This window comes from Anoplopoma fimbria, chromosome 19 (genome assembly GCF_027596085.1).
Source record: "Anoplopoma fimbria isolate UVic2021 breed Golden Eagle Sablefish chromosome 19, Afim_UVic_2022, whole genome shotgun sequence".
In the NCBI taxonomy this organism is placed as follows: Eukaryota; Metazoa; Chordata; class Actinopteri; order Perciformes; family Anoplopomatidae; genus Anoplopoma; species Anoplopoma fimbria.
This window is the reverse complement of record NC_072467.1, coordinates 8147371-8167595: the sequence shown is the minus strand read 5'-3', so window position 1 is coordinate 8167595 and position 20225 is coordinate 8147371. Positions and strand designations below refer to the sequence as shown.

Sequence of the window (20225 nt, the reverse complement as noted above, 5' to 3'; positions counted from 1 at the left end):
GGAAACGCCGCTGAAACACCATGAACTCACGATATAAACCGGTAAGTGCTGGTGGTTGTGTCACCCGGTCTCACTGATTGATACTCTCACTTTGAATATTAGGCTGCACTGCTTTTGTTAGCATTTCATGCAGTGTTTGTAGTGTTGACATCATGAGGTGTTTCTCAATAACACATAGGCCTAAAACACATGACATATGTAAATATCCACTGTGACTTACATGTTTTACATTGCTTACATTATTTAACAGAGAGGCTATTTTATCTGGTTGTGTTAGACATAACCGTAAATTAAGAATCCACGTGTCTGCTGTAATGGAATAATCCATTACATTGTGGTAGCTCACACATTGTCACAGCCAGATGGAGAACATTTTCTAAAAGATGAAGCATGATTCATCATTCACCTCTTACCTTCACTTTACTCCCACGAATAAAATGATCACAGTGCATCACACACACACACACACACACACACACACACACACACACACACACACACACACACACACAAAAGCATGTTATATTTAGTGGGCATCTGTCTGTATCTAGGGTTCGGTAACAAAGATGGGATGTCACCACATGACAATGGCAGAGTTTCTCATTGGGGCTGTTCAGATATTTATTGATTTTAGGACTGCATTGTTCTTTATCTTTGCTGTCAACCCCCCAGCTACTAACCAATTGTTTTATTTTTTGAGGGTCTTATCCTTTTTCTTTCTACACACACTGAAGCTTCAACTCTCCCCAGGCAATGAAGTGATGGAGAGTGCTTATCTCTGATGTAGGCCACCTCAGATCTGTAGCTCAGCCAATTTTCCCAGCTGTGAAAAAAAGGATAATAATACAGACACAGTGCATGATAAAACTGTAATATTTAATTGAGGCAATCGATGCTGACAGTATATTCCAGGATCTAATCTATTCTCATTTATTTGGTGAAACCCCTGCTGACATGACATCTGGTTAGTGATCTGCTATGCTGTGTCATTTTGATTAACAGATTAGAGTTGTTTGTGAAAATACCCTTCTCCTTGACTGAATTGATCCAAGGACCCATGTGTTGCTGTTTACGGTCAGCTGGTGTAAGTATGGTCTTCAAAGTAAGAAGATAATTAATGTGCGACAGGAGGAAGATACAGGATATGGCTGCAGTTGCTATGAACTCTTCATTTTAGATGTGCATTGACCTTAAATGCATATCAGAACTGCATATTTTCCGTACAACAGTTTCTTAAAAGATAAAGCTTTGGTGTTTTTCTTTTTACTTGGTACTCTTTTAAGTCTAAAAGAAAAATATGGACACAGCTTTGTACTTGCAGCGAAAAGCCAGTTCTGTCTGCAGGTTTTAAAACTCCATCGAGAACAGCTTGCAAAGACATTTGGCAGTAATCGCACATATAATCCTGCATTTTAATGAACATGTCTTTTTCCTAATTTGAAGGTACTACCAGACAGCCACTATGCAGCAATTTTATCAAAACCTTTTAATTCTGCCTAAATTAAGAACAATATGCTGTGCTTTATATCTTCAATGCTACTAGAATTACAATGCACAGTAATTGAAAAGTTAAAAGTATCTCCAATCATCATTTTGAGGAAAAAATGCAGTAGACTTACTACTTAACATTATATTATATGTCAAGAGCTATGACAGGACAAAAAACTGAACGCCTCTTTCAAGTGGTCCCCATCAAGAGAACAAGTATTTTTTCTTAGTCTGGGTCTCCATTTAGTTAATGGTAATACAAGCACAGGATTACATTTCGATGACAACTAAAGAACTATCATATATTTTATTGGTTACCTGAATGTACCTCAGTACATATCTTTGTGTGTAAACATTCATGTAAACTGCTCATTACATTTAAGTTTATCTTCCTGTTGTTATTATGTGAAGGTCGCCGTGGCGTGGATTATATTAAACACAAATCACTTTAACCAGTAAGAAAAAGCCATGAGTCTGTCCTTGTTGATGCATGGATTAACAAAATCTGCTCCCATGTGGCTCTTTGCTGATCCCACTGAGCAAGTCAGCTGCCATTGGCTGCAACGAGAACTCCTCCCACAAGACTGGATGCACAATGCATCGATCACAGGAATGAATTCATATTTTCTGTTTCTATTTTTTATGTATTTAGCATATGTACTCAGTCATCGCTGTGCCCTTTCTTGTTTAGTGCTCTTGTAGATATAACGTGAACTAAGGTAATAAATGACTGAGGGGTAGAGTTATGTAATTCCTGAAAACGTGCTTTTGGGATTTAGATTAGAGTGCATGCTCATGCTTCACACGTACCATGTGGACAAGGTTTGCACTGCTCACTCAGTAGCTGTATCCCTCTCCTTGTTCCTCTCCCTCCTCTCTCTCTCTCTCTCTCTTCATTATCCCCTGCTCTCCCCTACCTTCAGTGGCTCTGTAGCTCAGTCCTCCGGCTCCCCATACACAGTCTTCCTCCTCTGCTCTCGTCTTCCAAGGTCGACTTTGAGCTCTGGATTGCAAAGAGACAAGAATAGCAGGTGCACTGCAGAATGCCACTGCTGCTCTCGCTGTGTATGCATGCTTGTGTGTGTATGTGTGTCTGAATGCATTTCAGCGGAGCTGTGCAGCGCAAAGTGAAGCTTCAGTTTTAGAGGATGTCTGAAGACTGCGGGCAGACGGGATACAGATGTTTTTTACCAGCATGGCCGGGAAAGCTGCTTAGTGTGCTGGAGAGGAGAGGGAGCTGCTGCTGCTCTGGACTGTGACTACCGCTGACCCTCATTTCCCTCCCTCCGTCTCTGTCTGTGTCTCTTCTCTTTCACCGGATCCAGTATTTTGGAGCTGCATTCGAGAGGGAGCAGGTCACTTTGGGAATTATCTACTGAAGAAGCCATCAGTGTTCCCTTTGAAAAGACGTCATGCTCTGAGAGCCTCTATTTAAAAATCTCTGTCTCTCCTCTGTCTCTGGTCCTCCACTCCTCCTCCTCCTCTTCCTCCGACCGGTTCCCAGCAGAGTCCCGGTCCCACCATGTCCTTTGCATTCTGTGGGAACGAGAATAACTCGGTGGCCTACAACGTGGACAGGGGGGTTCTGAATAACGGCTGTTTCCTGGATGCGCTCAATGTGGTGCCACATGTCTTCCTCCTCTTCATCACCTTCCCCATCCTCTTCATCGGTGAGTGTCGCTGGGAGGTGAGATCCTCAGCTTCTTCACACCACACCTCCCTGCACAAACCACACACCCAGCACACACACATAGATAATGTGTCAGCATACAAAGATTGATGGGCTTTAACATGCGCTTTATCTTACCCTCTCAGTTCTTGCTCTATCACCTTGTTTACTTTTACATGTGATTAATGAACTATCAAGTGCTTATTTTTGTCTAATGAAACACTATCATTCAAATTTTTATTTCAATATTGAGATAGTTTGACCGTGTATTTCATTCCCCGAGTTAAAACATCCTCTCTGGGTGTTGGCTGTCCCACAGCCAAGGTCAGAAATATGGGTCTCTCTATGGTAGACTGAGGTAAGGACATATTTCTTGAGCTGCAAGGGAATGTGACTCCTCTGATGAATGTATGGAGGCAAACATGTGCCAAAATGCTGGCATTAGGTTACACCTCGTTTACACCTGGCCATTCCATTAGTGTCTTCATTGGTGTGTAACAGCTCTGCGTCACGCCACACAGTCACACATTCTCTGGCTTCATCGTCCACCTACTTACATCAGTGTGTGTGCCCACCATGTGCACTTTTTTCCAAGCAGTACAACATACTGTCGCTTCATAAAACTGGTTTGGCTATGGGTTCCTTTTGTTCACTGGACATGTTAGCTATTTGATGTCTAACTCAGTCACAAATTACACTCCCAATCCATTCCATTGTGTCTTTGTAATGCATGCATACATGCTTCCATGTACTACCACATTTCTAAATATGTGTTTATTTAAATGTCTATATGTTTTTGAAGTAGGCTATTTCTGTCACCATTATTAGATATTAACTGTTTTTAGCAATGCTAGCGACATTTCTCTGTGGATGGCAAAGTCTTTCCTTCAGTCAGACTAAATTATCAGATGGATTGCCATGAATTTCTTTTACAAACATTCATGTTCTCATCAGCCTGAATAGTAACAGCTTTGGTGGTTAATTTACTTTTCATGCTGTCATCAAATCAAAATGTAAATTTGTCCCATACTTTGGTTTAACTAATGTCTTTCCCATCATTATAAAGCAAATGTTAGCATGCTAAACTAAGATGGTGAACATGGTAAACATTATGCACCTGCTAACTATCAGCATGTTAGCATTGTCTCACAAAGCCGCTAGCATGGCTGTAAACTATTTGTCTTTTTTTTTTGTCTCACTCATAAGGGGAGAGGTTTACATAACTTTCGTTGAGGTTGCCCTCATAAATGTTTGTTTGTCATTTTAAAAAACATTTTCTTTCTTAACAGGAGAAAAAGAACAAAAACTAAATTATGCTAATTAGCAGACTAAAAGTGGAGGGACAAAAACACTGACTAATTGGCCTGTGAGTCTGTTGTCCCAAAGACAACCTGGCTTGAAACTGGTAGCTGCCCTGTCACCTTGAGCTATACTGCTAACAACTTTGTCACCAAAGGCAAACCACGGGGGTGTGAAGGCTTTTCTGTCCACCTTTTTTAAACTGTGTTCTGCACTGCGTTCATCCCTGCAGCTATGTGCTGTAGTGTGTTGCTCTTTAGAGTGCTGGCTCATGAGTTATAGTCACATCACAGTTCGCATTTTAAGGGAATGCTTAGGGTACATGAACATCGACACCTTTATAAGACCTGCAGTCAGAGAGGAGGATTATTATACCTCAGTTGGGTTGCAATTAATCATTTTTTTCAATATCTGTAAATTGTTTTTTTTCAATTAATCGACTGCTTATTCAGCCTATAAAGTGTCAGAAAATGTTCCTTCACAGAGAGCGAGCTCACGTTGATGTATTCAAATGTTTTGTTCTATGACCAGCAGTCCAAAACCTAAATATGTTTCCTTTTAATATCATATTAAGACAAAGAAAGACCACCACCACATTTCTGAAGCTGAAACCAGCAAATCCTTGACATTCTTGCTAAATATAACTGAGCAATTTATTATCAAAATATTTGCAGATTTATTGTTCTATTGATTGACTAATTGTTCCGTTGTTTAATCATTTAAGCTGTTTTGTACTGTCAAACCAACAACCCTGAACAACCCAAAATCCTAATTACCTGCTGTTGGCCACATGAATAAGTCCATTTAAATTATAATTAGAAACAGACAAAATTACATAAGAAACTTTCCCTAATGTAAGGCACAACATTGGAATGCAGTGTGTGTGTGTGTGTGTGTGTGTGTGTGTGTGTGTGTGTGTGTGTGTGTGTGTGTGTGTGTGTGTGTGTGTGTGTGTGTGTGTGTGTGTGTGTGTGTGTGTGTGTGTGTGTGAATTTGTGATTTCTAGCCTGTGCCAACACTTCTCAGCGAGATAAACTGTACGACAGCTAAAGTGCCAACAGCAGAGGAGTCATTAACATAATCTGGTCAGCAGAGATGTGTTTTATGACAGCAGTGACTCCCATTAATGACATAAATTGCACTTTGATGACTGAATCATTGTTATATTATAGTCTGAGTTGAGACAAACATCGGGCTAAGTGAAGGGACAAAGGACAAAGAAGCTGCAGACAAAATATGAGCTTAAATAATTGACTTGGGGGTTAAAGGCCAGCAGCCATCTGGCATCTCTCAGTGGTTTATGTGCCAAGAATCGAACGATGTACTGAAAGTGATAATAATTAGAGTTTCATGCACATTAACCCCAGCAGACCTTTCCTTTAGTTTACTATTCTTCAGCTTTGCTGTTAGTAAGAGAGCACTTTGTCATGTAGCTCATGATGTTTAAGGTTGTACTGGGAATTGAAAGCACTAAATAAAGGCCGTTATTGAGTGAACATATACAGCTAAGTAAAACAACTTTTGTCATTGTAATCTATTTTAACAATTTTTGACCTGATTTCACTTTTTTTGTCCCTGGTTGTTTATTTAAAGTGACACACTTTATTTCCTGTTTCGTGTTTGAGGCTGGGGCAGCCAGAGTTCAAAGGTCCACATCCACCACAGCACCTGGCTTCACTTTCCAGGTCACAACCTGCGCTGGCTCCTCACCTTTGTCCTGCTCTTCGTCCTTGTCTGTGAGATTGCAGAGGGCATTGTCTCGGATGGGTATGTTTGACTACTTCATTTAAATAACTAATCTAACCTGCAAGTATAAGTGTCTTTGTCATGACACTGATTATGTGACTATTAGCTTATTAGCAATAATTATTCCAGTTATTATTATTATTTACTCATTTAAAACTCACCAACTAGCTTTGGAAAAGTTGTGTATTTCTGCTAAACAGAGTTATGCTGGATCAACAAGTAGTCCTCTAATCAAAGACTATATTTTACACCTGGGATGGCAAGGGAATTTACTGATTTAAACACTATCAATTTCATCACCATATAACAAATAATGATTCACATCATACAATACTAACATTGCCAGGCTCTTCATAATAATACAATTTCAAACAGGATTTACAGCTCATGAGTCCATAATTGAACACATTAGCTTGCAGCAAATATCCACACTGCTAAAGTTTAGAGTTTTGTATATTTCCGTAAAGTATTAGCTAACGCAGATCACAAGCTAAAACAAACAACAAACTAGCTTTCTATAATGTTAGCATGCTGAATCAGCAGACATCTGAAAATATGTTTTTGTGATGTAGTCAACGTTTATAATATAAAAGCGGCTTTCCTACCATATTCATCAACTAAATGGATATCTGCTGCTGTACTGGTTTGTGATATTTGAGCACCTCATTTTTTTTATTCTAATCCTGAAACAAAAAGATGATAATTTAGATAGCATTCAACAAACTAGCTAGCTACTGTCCAACTGTTCTAACTGTCCAATGTGCTCCAATAAAAAAAGTTGTCTTTATTTTCAATAAGCTATGTCTCCTCTACCTTCAAACTCAGCAACAGTTGATAAACCTTATGCCACTGGGGAAATTGTCAGTTGGAGTTGATGCTGGAAGAAACACATGAGACATGTTTGATCCTTTCTCTCTTTAAAGCCCCCATCTCCTTGTTATCTGTTATTCTCTCATTTCCTCTGCCTGGGCCATATTAATCCTATTGTTGTCAAATGTAGTGAGCCCATGAGGAACAGTTCCCAGTAAACACACACACATTACTGTTTATCAGCCATTTCTGCAGACTGGAGGCGGGTAACAACATGTGAGTGATTGTTACTGAAGGGAATAGAGGAGCTCTTTATCTGCTCAACTCGTCACCAAGCTTTTCTGCATCCTAGCTTTGCTGACAGCCTTTCACATTAGTGATAATGATTTTGTGCTTATTCTAAGCTTTTACCTCCTCTATCTGGTTTTCATTTGCAGGTTCAGCCAATCCCCCCATCTTCACTTGTACATGCCGGCAGGTCTGGCCTTCATGGCTGGCATCACCTCTATTATCTACTATCATAACATTGAGACCTCCAACTTCCCCAAACTACTATTAGGTACAGTATTTTAAACACAGCTTTCCTTTGTTCTCTTTCTCATCTGCCTTTAATTACTGAGGAAAGGTTTACTGAACACATTTAAGTATTTTTTTAGCATCACTCCCACCAGTCTTTTCGCTGTTGGTCTCTTGGTAGCTCAACTAAACACCCATTCAGGGTTTCAAACAAGAACCCAGAGCTTTTGAGCTTTTGGTGTCAAAATTGGATTAAATCTTGTGAAAACATTGCTAAATATAATCAGGGCTTGTGAAGCCTTGATGAGTTAAACCAGGACTATACCAATTGTTGTTTCTTTATGTTCAAAACTTCTCTTGAGATTTTTCAAAAGAAGCTTTGAATGTCCATCATATTATATGATGCCATTACCCTACAAAAAAGGGTGAAAAATTTGTTGTTATTGTGGTTATATAAATGGGATTTATGGTGCTGTTAGATTGCTGCTACACCAGCTCTTTATTACAGGTGGATGCTTCTCTTTGTGTGCAGCAAGTGCAAAAGCAAACAGTGAAATGTTGTTTGTGAAAAGCTAAATGCCACAAATATGGATTGAAGCAGAATATTTTCTTCTATACATTTTTTGGGACATTTTTCATTTTTCATCTTCTTTTCAACTCGTTCTACATTTGAACTTTACAACCACCGAAATAATGTATTTCTGCCAATAGCAAAAATACTGAATATATTAGTGTTTCAGAATCTTTATCTGCAACTGTGGGTTTAAATATAATCAATAGACATGCAAAAAAACAACAACCTGTGCAGCATTTGAATGTTGATTAAGAATTTGAATGTAAACGTTATGAATTAAGCATCAAACTTTGAACTATGAGAATACAAAGAATTTATATAAAACTGTCCCTTTTTATCTTGTCTACCACTTAGTGTCAGAACAACAGCAGATTCAAACTGCATGAGCTATTCAGGATTAAATAATTATCAGTGCAACTGTTTACTGATGAATGGGTCATTACACTCAGATAGTAGTGAAAGTCTAATTGTAGTGCTAGATATTAATTAAATTTACTTTGGTGAAAGATCTACACCGTGTTCTGTGTTTTAACAAGTATAGATTTCTTGGCAACCCTTTATGACCTGTGAGAATTAATACACCATAATAAGATATTCCCACAGCAACAACAAAGTTTTTTCATGTTAGACAAGGTATATTAGTCAGCCATGAGCCAGTGATATATCTCTTCATAGATCAGTATGTCACCCATTTGAAATACATAAATTAATTTCATTTCACATCATTATTACCCTTTACCTTAGTCCATTTTTAGTTTTGGTCCCATGTTTGCTTCTGTAAGAATCCCTCTGTGTGCTTCGACTGTTCTTCTCCTCCTCATGCATCATTAACTCATCTGTGTTCAGCTCGCAGTTCCTTACTCGTTACTCTCCTTAAGTCAATCACCCGCCCTTGGCACAGTCAGTCTCTTGAGGAAAGTGGTTGAGCCATGCTGGGTTCATCATTGGATAAACGGAAAGTAATTCTCCTAAATTGAGACTCTCCCATTGACTCTCACGCAGCCACTGTCACGTAGAGATGCTCTTCAAAATATATTAGTAAAGTATGAGAGTCTGAGAGGATTATCTTGTTTCCCTGTTCCCATACAATATAATCTTTTTATCTTTATCAGTGTTTACACAAATAAATTTGTGTAAACAAATTTCATTTTCATGAAATCTTAAGTAAAGAGGTAAAAATTAAACACCAAAGTATGTTTTACATTTTGTACTTCCTTGCAATTTGCTCATGCCTTCATCATTTCAAATGTGATGGGAAAAATAAATAAATATCTCAATGTTTGCCCCAGCAAACATCTTAAACTGACGTGGGACTAAAGATGGAAGATCTTCAAGAAGTAAAGAAAACTGACTAACCTGCTATTTAGTGGATGAAAGGTGTTGACCTTGCAGCTGTAAGAAACACATTGGTGATGTGTTGCTGTTGGTATTCTAACGGGAGGACTAGAGGTATAAGAGGAGGTTGAAAGAAAGAAGTAAAATATTTATATATATATATAATATATATATGTATTATTTGACTTAATGTGACGAGTTTGAAATAACCTGTTATTTATCTTTTTGGCTCATCCAGTGATTTCCTTTCTTTCTCTGATCCATGCTAAATCTCCTCAGCCCTGCTAATCTACTGGGTGCTTGCCTTCACCATGAAGACTATCAAGTTTGCCAAGTACACTGAGCATGGCATCAGCCCCAGGCAGCTACGCTATTGCATCACCGGACTACTGGTGCTGCTGTATGGACTCCTACTGGCTGTGGAGATCAATGTGATCCTGGGAAGGGTGAGTCTGTGGGTGATATATCTTGTGTGAAGTTGTGTGTATCCATCTGATTGTTGCCACTTTTTAGCTCCAGTCACTTCTCTTTTTAGTCTGAAATCCAAATGTGAGTTGATCAGTGATCAGTAAAGCTGCCCTGGTTGGGATGAAAATAGATTGGATGCAATGATGCTGTATGTTTGTTTTTCAAAAAGTAAACCTCATGGTGGTGCCAGATAAAAGGGCAGTGGATCACTAAAGTAATGTGGCTTCATCCTGTACAGTAATCTTTCACAGTAATCCATCCAATAATTGTTGAGATATTTCAGTCTGGATCAAAGTGGTAAACCGACTGGCTGACCGACAGCCAGACATGCTAGCATGGCTAAAAACACATATTTAGAGGAACAAAAGCACAAACCTCTCATGAAAAAAGACAGCAAAAAAAAGGCAAGAAAAACAAAAACACAGAAAGAATCATTAAAGGAAGGACAAAATGAAAAAAAATAATCAAGATTATAGTTTAAGGCCAGATCCTCTCAGCTTTATGAAACCGACAATTAGAGACTCAGGCTGCCAACTAGCTCACACAAGGTTTAAAGGTGTGCCTGCCTGCAGTCACACTAAACTTGATCTTCATGTTTATGACCTTTATGTTCCTCTCTTATCATTTGTCTGGCTGTATTGTATCGATTGTACAACAAGCCGATCATGGTCATAGCTTTTGATAATTCTGCTTTTGATGTCAGAGTAGTGTACACATTTTCTTCTGGACAATTTAGACTGTTTGTGTCTGTTAACCTCTGCACTGAGCACACATCTCTTATTGAACTTGACTTGGCTTGATTGGCTTCCATCACCAAAAACTGCTTATCCTTCCAATTGTTTAATCAAATTCATCTGATTAATACATACCGTATTTTCCGCACTATAGGGCGCACTGGATTATAAGGCGCACTGTCAATGAATGGTCTATTTTCGATATTTTTTCATATATAAGGCGCACCGGACTATAAGGCGCATTAAGCGAAACAAAACAGTCAGTCAGTCAAACTTCCTCCACTTCCGTACCATTGATTCATTAATGTTGAATTATCTCGCAGCTGCTCTATTCCCATGTTCTACTGCGTGACTGATAGCCTTGAGTTTGAAGTCCGCGTCGTAAGCGTGTCTCTTGACAGGTGCCATGTTGGGGTCCTTATACACACACACTGTAATATTATGGTGAAGCACAGTATGTATTACTCCGCGACGCTCCTGACTACGGTAGCCGTAATGCTGCAAGCGGTGCGGCTTTGTAGTTTACCAAAGTCGTACTAAAACATTTTGACAGAGCGCCGTGTACCACACAAAATCACTTCGAGGTCAGTAAGCACAACCAGAATTAATCCATATATAAGGCGCTCCGGATTATAAGGCGCACTGTCGTTTTTTGAGAAAATTAAAGGCTTTTAAGTGCGCCTTATAGTGCGGAAAATACGGTAACAAGACATGAATTTGCAAAACACAGTTGGTGATTTTTATTCTTGTCTTGATTAATTTTAAAACAACATCATGAAAACAGAATATTGAGAAACCTTCAGTATATTAAAAAAATATGATTTCTGTATATGTTCAAAAATAGAAACCAGTGTTTGGACATATTCTGTATTTCATCTGCCAGTCACTGACCTAGTTTCCATAAAGCTTCAAAACATCCATTGACTCTGCTTCACTGTCCTCATATTATATTGTGAGGCTAAATTGACCCACTTCTAATATTATCTATTTATTCTATTCAGTTCAGTCCAATGGTTGTGAAAGAAAAACAGATGAAATGTAATTAATCCACAATAGAGACAATTTGTCCTTCGGCAGCTGTGATAAATCCCACTAATAAGAGTGTTTTCAACTGTCGTATCTACTGTGTTGTAGCTCTAATATTCAGTATTGAGGAATTTATAATTATTATCTATAGATGTCGTCACAGATAAACTGACTTTTCTGTTTCATTGAATGTCGAATTAGCGGTTGGATGTTTTTGTATTCACCCTCGATAGTTGAATAATAAATCAAACTTGTCTTTCTGTCCTCTCTTTTATCACAGCGCTATATGTGTTTCGCTGACCCAACAGAGGAGAAGCCTCCAGAGGATCTCCAGGACCTGGGTGTTCGTTTCCTGCAGCCCTTCGTCAACCTTTTGTCCAAAGCCACCTACTGGTGGATGAACACCTTCATTACCGCCGCTCACAGGCGACCCATCGACCTCAAGGTCATTGGCAAACTGCCCATCGCCATGAGAGCCCTCACCAACTACATAAAGCTACGGAAGGCCTTCGAAGACCAGAAGGTTAGTGCAACGACTGACTGTTTTAGTGTTGGTAGTCTTTACTTCTTTGTGTAGAACATGGGATTGCCGCCTAGTGCTAAAATCAACTCAGCCCATAGATCCTTGGAGTGTCACACAAGTATATTTCACATGAGTTAATGCTGTGTCATTTTCTACCATGTGCATTTCCAAAGAAATTGAAGGGATGCTCTTTTTTTTGTAATAATTACCAATATTTGACATTTTCTGCAAATCTTTTTGTGAGATTTGTTTGATTTTAGTTCTGAGATCTTGTAACTGATTTGGTGGAAATCAAAAGCATCACTCTGTCACTTGCGTCATTGGTGATGAATAAGTAATTGCGGATGTATCAAGCACTGGTGCAGATGGCAACTGAAAGTAACAGAAGAAAATCTGAAAAAAGTGAGTGATAATATCGTGTGTCCAAGATATTTTTTGTCAATGTTGAAAATATTTTAACACAAATGACATAGCAAATGTCTGCATGTGAAGGGTTCTTATCTTATTCAAGGCAAACATACTCGGGCAAACCAGATCATGAAATAGGAGAAACTGCTTTCTCTTTCTGAATGTGGTGATTCATCAAGAGATCATCACGTATGGGGACATAAGTATTTATGTAAGACCTTAGAGTGCAGCTTGTTTTGTGCTTTATGGCCCCACTTCACTTCACTTTGAGCCCATTTGTTGACCAATAGCCTTGTTAGCAGAACAGATAATGTAGATGATGTTGTTAGAGAATTGACAGGCAGATGAAACTATCCATGTCCCATCTTTCTTTTTCCAAACTGCTCACACACCAAAATGGTGTTCTTCCAGTTAAATTGACACGATCCACGGACGGGAGATGTTTCTCCGTTACAGATAATTTCTCCTTCTTTCCTCTCCGTCTCATTTTTTGTGTGCACTTGTCAGTCGCAGAGGTGAGGGGCCTCCTGTACAGGTCATTGTTTTCCAATGTTTAGAAGGTCACAGAGATCTATCACTTCTGCATGTGCGTCCGGTGTGAACGCAACCCCACTTCCTTCCGGGAGCAGCGAGGGATGAGAGAGACTGAGAGATCCCAGTGGAGAGGTGGGGGGGGGTCATTCCCATTCTACTGTGAACTAGGCGACATCTCGACCCCTGTGGGGGTGAAAGCACTGCACTTCATGGGAAGATAGTTTCACTCCGTGTGTGTGAGAAGAAACGTCCTCCTTCCTACTCGTTTGAACCCAAGGTAGAATGAGTGTGACGCGCACAGTGACATATGCTACGTGTGAAGGCGGAGGTTCAGCATTAGCTCAAATGGAAAGATATAGAAACATGTTGACAGTCACGTCTTCTCTCACAGTTCTGTGAATGAATCAGTCATGCTCACAGAGATGTACACACACAAAATGGTCTGGGAGTGTTTACTGCAACGTGACAGTCCAGATGTTTTCCTCTGATCACTGCTAACTAACTGAACCAAGCTGTTGTCTTGTTGTGAAGTTAATATATTTTGGACCTTATAAAGCAATTTATTAAGATCAGTAGCTCATCAAATCTGCCTAAAAAGTATCTATTTCATTCTCAGTTATTTTTAATGTTAAAAAAAACAGCCTGTTTCTGATTAATCCTTATACTCTGCATAACTGTCAGGGTTTTCCAGCATCATCAGTCAAAGAGCAGTTAAACATGACTGATTGAGTTCCACTGTGCAACTCCCCATTAATCACCACCACCCATGATGCAGCAGCAGCAGCACCAACGTGCAGCATTGGAGCGCTTAACTTGACCTAATTTTCCAGGTGTCTGTTGCAGTAGTGGAGCGACTCTTGAGTTAATGGTGTCAGCTTTTATGTTCAAGCCATTACCTTCTCCTGCTCTGTTAGCATGCTGTGTTGTCTAACCTTGCTGCTTTCGCTTTTGTTGTGCTGCCAGTACAGCTCCACAGAGGAATGGCTATGTATAATATTTGTTGCAAAGAAATAACAAACCAGTTTACTCCTAGCTTCAACAGCAGCCTTCATCATCACACTAATGAAACAACATGATAGATGATGATTTATATTTGTGTTTTAGATTTTAATAATCCATATCCTTTAAAGTAATGTAGACAAAAGTGTCATTCACTTAGTGCCAAGGCTTTATTCAGCTGATGACATTCAACATCTGAATGCAGATCGTTTCCCCTAATCATACTCACTCACCACGATGATATATTTCCTACTCTGATCCCCTTTCTATTTATCTTCCCTCAGAAGCATCAAGGCACAGCACAACAGGGCCCCAAGTTGATCTGGCAGGCCTTGAGGAAAGCATTTGGCAGACCTCTCATCCTCAGCATCACATTCCGTTTCCTGGCCGACCTGCTGGGCTTCGCCGGCCCCCTCTGCATTTCTGGCATTGTCCACCACATCAGCAAGGACAACCGCACCATTCAGCAGCCGGTGAGGGAACAACCATGCTGCCATGCACACAATAGGTTAACACAACACAACGCAACTGACGTGACGTAATGTAATTTTTTACATTAATGTTTTTCACAACATTTCTTTCCCAAAAATATATCCAAAGGATCCAAGCAGGTCAATTTCTTTATTGATAATGATTTTTGATAATATGCATAATATATCCCATTTCCTGAAGCAGGCTGTGGGATACAGTCATAAGCTCTAGAGCTAGTAAGTACATTACATTACATTACAGGCATTTAGCAGACACTTTTATCCAAAGCGACTTACAGGAAGTGTATTCAACATAGGTATTCAAGAGAACTACTAGTCACCAGAAGTCATAAGTGCATCTCCTTTCTTAAACAATCATCTTAAAGCATAAACCAGAGCAAAAGTATAGTGCAGAGGCAAAATACTACGAAAACAATAATTGCAGCAGACTAATACGAATACAATAAGTGCTACAAACTACTACGAATAGGATAAGTGTAGTAAACGAATACAATAAGTGCTACAAACTACTAAGAATAGGATAAGTGCAGCGAACTGATACGAATACAATACGTGCAACAAATAATACGAATGCAATAAGTGCTACGAGGAAGGCTCAGGGTAGTACTTCTTGAAGAGGTGAGTTTTCAGCCTGCGCCGAAAGATGGGCAGCGAGGTCCTGACGTCAGTGGGGAGTTCATTCCACCACTGAGGGGACAGGACGGGTAGAAAGCTGTGACCGTAGGTGGAAGTCGGGGGAGAGACCTCTGAGGGAGAGGGTAGGACAGAAGTAGTGGTCCGAGAGCTGGAGGGGTCGAGTGACAGAGAGGTTAGCGGTAGAACAGTGTCCTGTGAAGATAAGATCCAGCTGGTTGCCGGCCTTGTGGGTAGGAGGAGAAGAGGAGCGAAGAGGTCAAAGGAGGAGAGGAAGGAAAGCAGTGGTTCTAACTTATCAGTCTGGATGTTGGAAAGCTCCGCAGAGCATGATGAGTGCGGAGCCATAGTCATGGAAGTGCAGACTAGTGTGGCAAGGTCCTCCAGGAACTCACCAAGAGGGCCTGGTGGGCGAATCCTCCTGATGTTGCAATGGCGAGCTTGACTGGATAAGTGACAGTAACAGCATGAAATTCAAAAGAGGACGGGGAGAACTGTGGAACAGAGACAAGAGAGTATTTCCATTTTGGGGAAATTAGCAGGCCAGTGCCACCACCTCGCCTCGCAGCTCTGGGAGTGTGAGAGAAGGAGTACACATCTGACAGAGCTGCGGGTGTGGTAGTGTTTTCTGGTGTGATCCAGGTCTCAGTTAGAGCAAGAAAGTTGAGGGAGAGCAAGGATGCGTAGCCTGAGATTAACTCAGCTTTAGGCACTGCCGACTGGCAGTTCCAAAGCCCCCCCGACACCACTTGCTCACCATGGGCTGAGAGAGTGGGATAGATGAGATTAGTGGGGTCACGGCACCTGGGAGTGACCCACTGTCTACGTGACCACCGGACAGAGGAACAGACAGAAATAGGATGCAAACACATGGTAGTCAATACAAACAAATTACTGACCCGCAAGTACACGCTCGAGAAGTCTGGCTTGAAAAAGTCGCCCTGTTGCCTTTGTTCGCCCTAGCCTTCGTTTGCCTGACGCTTCCAGCCACCAGCAGTGGTTAAGGACCTACCTACTGATTGCTCATTGTCTGCCAGGAGTGTAAGCCACTCCCCCTAGCAGTTAAGAGGACAATTGACCTATTGAAACTAAAGCACACCTCTCAAAGCAGTTCCTGATTACAGGAAAAGCACAAACAACAGAATCAGCATCAAACACTAACACTTTTAAGCAGGCTTGGTACAGTTAAGAGCAATTTAAGAAAGCAAGAACAATATACTTAGTCTATCCTAGCAGAATCAAGTAAACATTGAGTTAAGAATATATGAACACATTTGTAATACAGAGTTGAAATGTAGATTTTGCATTTTATGTGTGTGCTGCCAAATCACAACAAGAATTTTTACGTGATTATAGCATCGCTTTTTGTTTGTTGGAAAATTAAACAACACGGTGTCATCTTCGTTTCATTCTCTGGTTAAGTGTCACCGAAATGTGGCAGTCAGACATTGTTTTCTTTGCTATGACAAGTTTCACCTGCTTGTCAAAATATGTTTTCTGAGCTGCTGTTTTTTTTGTTGACATCTATTCCACGAACTACTTCAGTCTTTTTAACCCATTAATGTATCCCTTGTTTTGTCTTAAAGGCCCTAAGAACTTGGGTTTCAAATCTTAAGTACTTTTTGTATAACATTACATACTATTAGTAGCAATAAAAGTAAAGTTTGGGAAAAACTAATCCTTAGTAATTATATATATAAAGAGCTTAAGAACTCAAAAACAGACAAACACAGCTTTAGCAGAAATGACAGACATCACATGGCTTCCTCCTTTATCTCAAAGGTCATTGTTACAGTTTGATGATACCCTCCCTCCCACCTGTCCTGATAGTGTACTAATTTAATTCTCATCAAATATTTATGTGACCTTTTGCTGGCGAAGCTGTCTTGGTTTCTTAGATTCCATTCAGGCAGCCTTCTTAACTCTGCAATTATTTGTTTGAAAGTCACAACCACACAAGCCAGTGGAATATCAAAAGTTAGTTTGAAAATGATTAAAAGAAAAACACTCAACGTAAATGCTCTCAACAGTGTGTCAGTTTGGAGAGAAGACTGAAAAAGGTCTTATACAGGATTGGATGCTGTGAATGCTCATTACCTGATGCAGAATTAATTCATCTTTGAGTGAGATACCGTATCTGTCTTTTGTAGCTGAGCCGTACTCTTATTTTGTGTCCAGTTCAAACCGCACATATCTGCTGTGTGATACAGTCTGTCTGCTCCTCTTCATTTCAGTTTGATGGAGTTTCACATGCAACGTTGTAGCCTGCTGTGCAATCAAAATGATACATTTGAAATGGATGTGGTAACCCTCAACTTTTGAAGTGATTAACAGGAACAACATTGGTTGAAAGTCATCACTGACAAAGTTTAATCCAATCCTGTAGAGCTCAGCTTGTGTTATTGACCTTGGCGAGGCTCCTGCCTGTCTGTTCAATTATAAACTAATCGATACGTCCATCTCCCTCTCTCTCTACCTGTCCATGTTTCCAGATGAGTTTGCTAGGAATCTATTTCATTTCCTCCAAGGAGTTTCTAGAGAATGCATATGTGCTGGCTGTGCTGCTCTTCTTTGCTCTGCTCCTGCAGAGGACCTTTCTTCAGGCCTCCTACTATGTGGCCATTGAAACAGGCATCAACCTGCGCGGGGCCATACAGGTATAGGAAATATTCCATGTGACATATGACTGCCATGAGAGATTATTGAGGTTCTAACTGTTTGTCCACATGGATGTGAATGTGGTTGTCTTCTCCCCAGACAAAAATCTACAACAAGATCATGCGTCTGTGCACCTCCAACATGTCCATGGGCGAGTTGACTGTTGCTCAGATCTGTAACCTGGTTGCCATAGACACCAACCAGCTCATGTGGTTCTTTTTCCTCTGTCCTAACCTGTGGGCCATGCCAGTACAGGTAGGAAACATGTTTTTCTACTCTATTAACTAATGGGTTCTTCTCGTATTCATGTGTTATCTCTGTAAGTGCCGTAACCCCGACTTGTGTAGTCTCATGTCAGCTACTTTCACAAGATACATAGCTACACCACAATCCCTTAACGTACAACTATAAATCAAGTTCTACATTGCGTCACAATGCATTGTGTGATTTAGTTTTATTTTTGCCATTAAGCTGCATGTCAGTTTTTGCCTTGCTCTTTTATTGTATATTGTGTATTATTGCATTATTGTATTTGTGTTAACTTCTAAATTGTGTTTGTTACACTACATTTTTTATCATGCCATGCATTGTCTTTTTTCATCAGGCTCATGTTATGTAGGGCAAAGCTCACTTGACGATCATGTGGAAAGTAAAGGATTGTATTCAGAGATGTGGAGGCTGAAGTGTTATAGCCCTTGTGGGAGTTAGAAAAGATACACTGTTAATGTGAGCTGTCAGTTTCAAGCCTGTGACCTTCACGCTTTTTATACTGTTGTCCTATAACTTGATTGTGTAATTCATGACTCAGTTTTGTATAATTAACGTTGTTATTCATACACTATTAAGTCCTTGGGAGAAAGTAGAGTTGAATCCAAACATCATGGTTAATCATAGAAATAACATTTTCCGTAACTATTTTGCTACCATTCTATTAAAGATATTTATTTGTCATATTTACCTTATGTTTTTTTTTTCCCCTCTGGCCTCTCTCATTTTATACAAATGTAAAAAATAGAAACAGAAATACAGTTACACACATTGCTGCATTCACATTACCTGCTGCATATTGTTAATATATCAACATTCAAGGCCAGGGGAGGCAATCAAAGCTCTGGGAAATCAGAAATAGCTGTAACAACTCCAAAGAACAACAATCAGAGCTGTGGCCAAAAATAAAAAAGGATTTTGACGTCTTTTGAAGAATTTAATTCCATTGTCATTTAGAGAGGTTTATATGGATGATTTAGACATAGAAGCACAATCATTTGCATGATTTTCACATTTTTTTTTTAACAATCACAACATTCAAATTCAATATTGGCATGATATACTGTATTTAACGTGATCTGCTGATTTGGAACCTATAAAAGCAAAACTTTTTTATTAGTGAAGTAAACAGATCTTTGTTTTTCTGCAGACATTTTGACAAACAACTAATTTTGTTTATGATGGCTCAATTCCATCAGGTGTCCCAGTTAGCCATGTCAGTGAGCCAGCATGCACAATACCAGATTGCTGGAATTAGTCACCAAAATGTAATGTAGTTGTTTTTTATGGTATCTGTTCCACCTGTGCTTTTCCTGCTATGACGAACCAAAACGTCTGCTGTGAAAAAGGTATTTTATGTGGCTTAGTTGACTTGAGCTGCCAGCTTAATAACTATGTACTGTGTTAAAGAAACACATGACTCTTTTGCTCAAATGTCTATTTCTCCAATTTTCCAAGCTTGTCATTTTGAGATTTTCATTCAATTCTAAGCTGCTGCAGTTAATCAGGAAATAAAAGGCTAAAGCTGCTCATTGAATTTCTTTTAGGTAAGATAATCACACATTTCAGAAACTTACATATTTGTATTTATCCAGAGAGAAAAATGTCCTGTCTTGTTTTCAGTCATTCTAGACTTGTTGGTCCTGTAGATTCACCACTTTGGTTCGGACTGAAATATCTCTACAGCTGCTGGATACATTCCCATAATATTTGGTTCTGACGTTCCTGTTCCCATCAGGATAAACTGTAACCAATTTGGTGATCCCCTAACTTTTATCATTGCGCCACCAGCAGGTCAAAGTATTCACTTATCCTGTAAAATATCTCAAATTTTACAAGATAGTAGATACATTTTAACAACACCATCATCAAGATAACTTAGAAGGTATTCTGACTAAATGTAGCTGCTACCACGGCTGTAGACTCGTAGTCTCGTTTGGTATTGGGTAAAGTGATCATTGGGACAAATTGGTCTGTCCAATTAGAGGGAATGTTAATACTGTGTGTTACCATATGCAGCGTGAAGTTTTTTACATCTCACAGTTAA

The 20225-nt window shown here is 39.6% G+C and overlaps 1 protein-coding gene across 2 annotated transcripts in view; it reads left to right on the top strand.

Annotated features, from left to right (window-relative positions):
- Positions 1 to 20: 20 nt before the first annotated feature.
- abcc8 (ATP-binding cassette, sub-family C (CFTR/MRP), member 8) overlaps positions 21 to 20225 on the top strand; it is a 58476-nt gene continuing 38271 nt past the window's right edge. Inside the window, exons 1-9 of one of the 2 annotated variants that reach the window (XM_054619510.1) lie at positions 21 to 41; positions 2996 to 3158; positions 6082 to 6223; positions 7450 to 7571; positions 9717 to 9883; positions 11946 to 12188; positions 14414 to 14602; positions 17746 to 17910; positions 18011 to 18166. In XM_054619510.1, the coding sequence (XP_054475485.1) occupies positions 21 to 41; positions 2996 to 3158; positions 6082 to 6223; positions 7450 to 7571; positions 9717 to 9883; positions 11946 to 12188; positions 14414 to 14602; positions 17746 to 17910; positions 18011 to 18166 (1368 nt within the window). Of the gene's footprint in view, positions 42 to 2995; positions 3159 to 6081; positions 6224 to 7449; positions 7572 to 9716; positions 9884 to 11945; positions 12189 to 14413; positions 14603 to 17745; positions 17911 to 18010; positions 18167 to 20225 lie in introns of those variants that run through there. The other variant, XM_054619511.1, reaches the window with a different exon arrangement.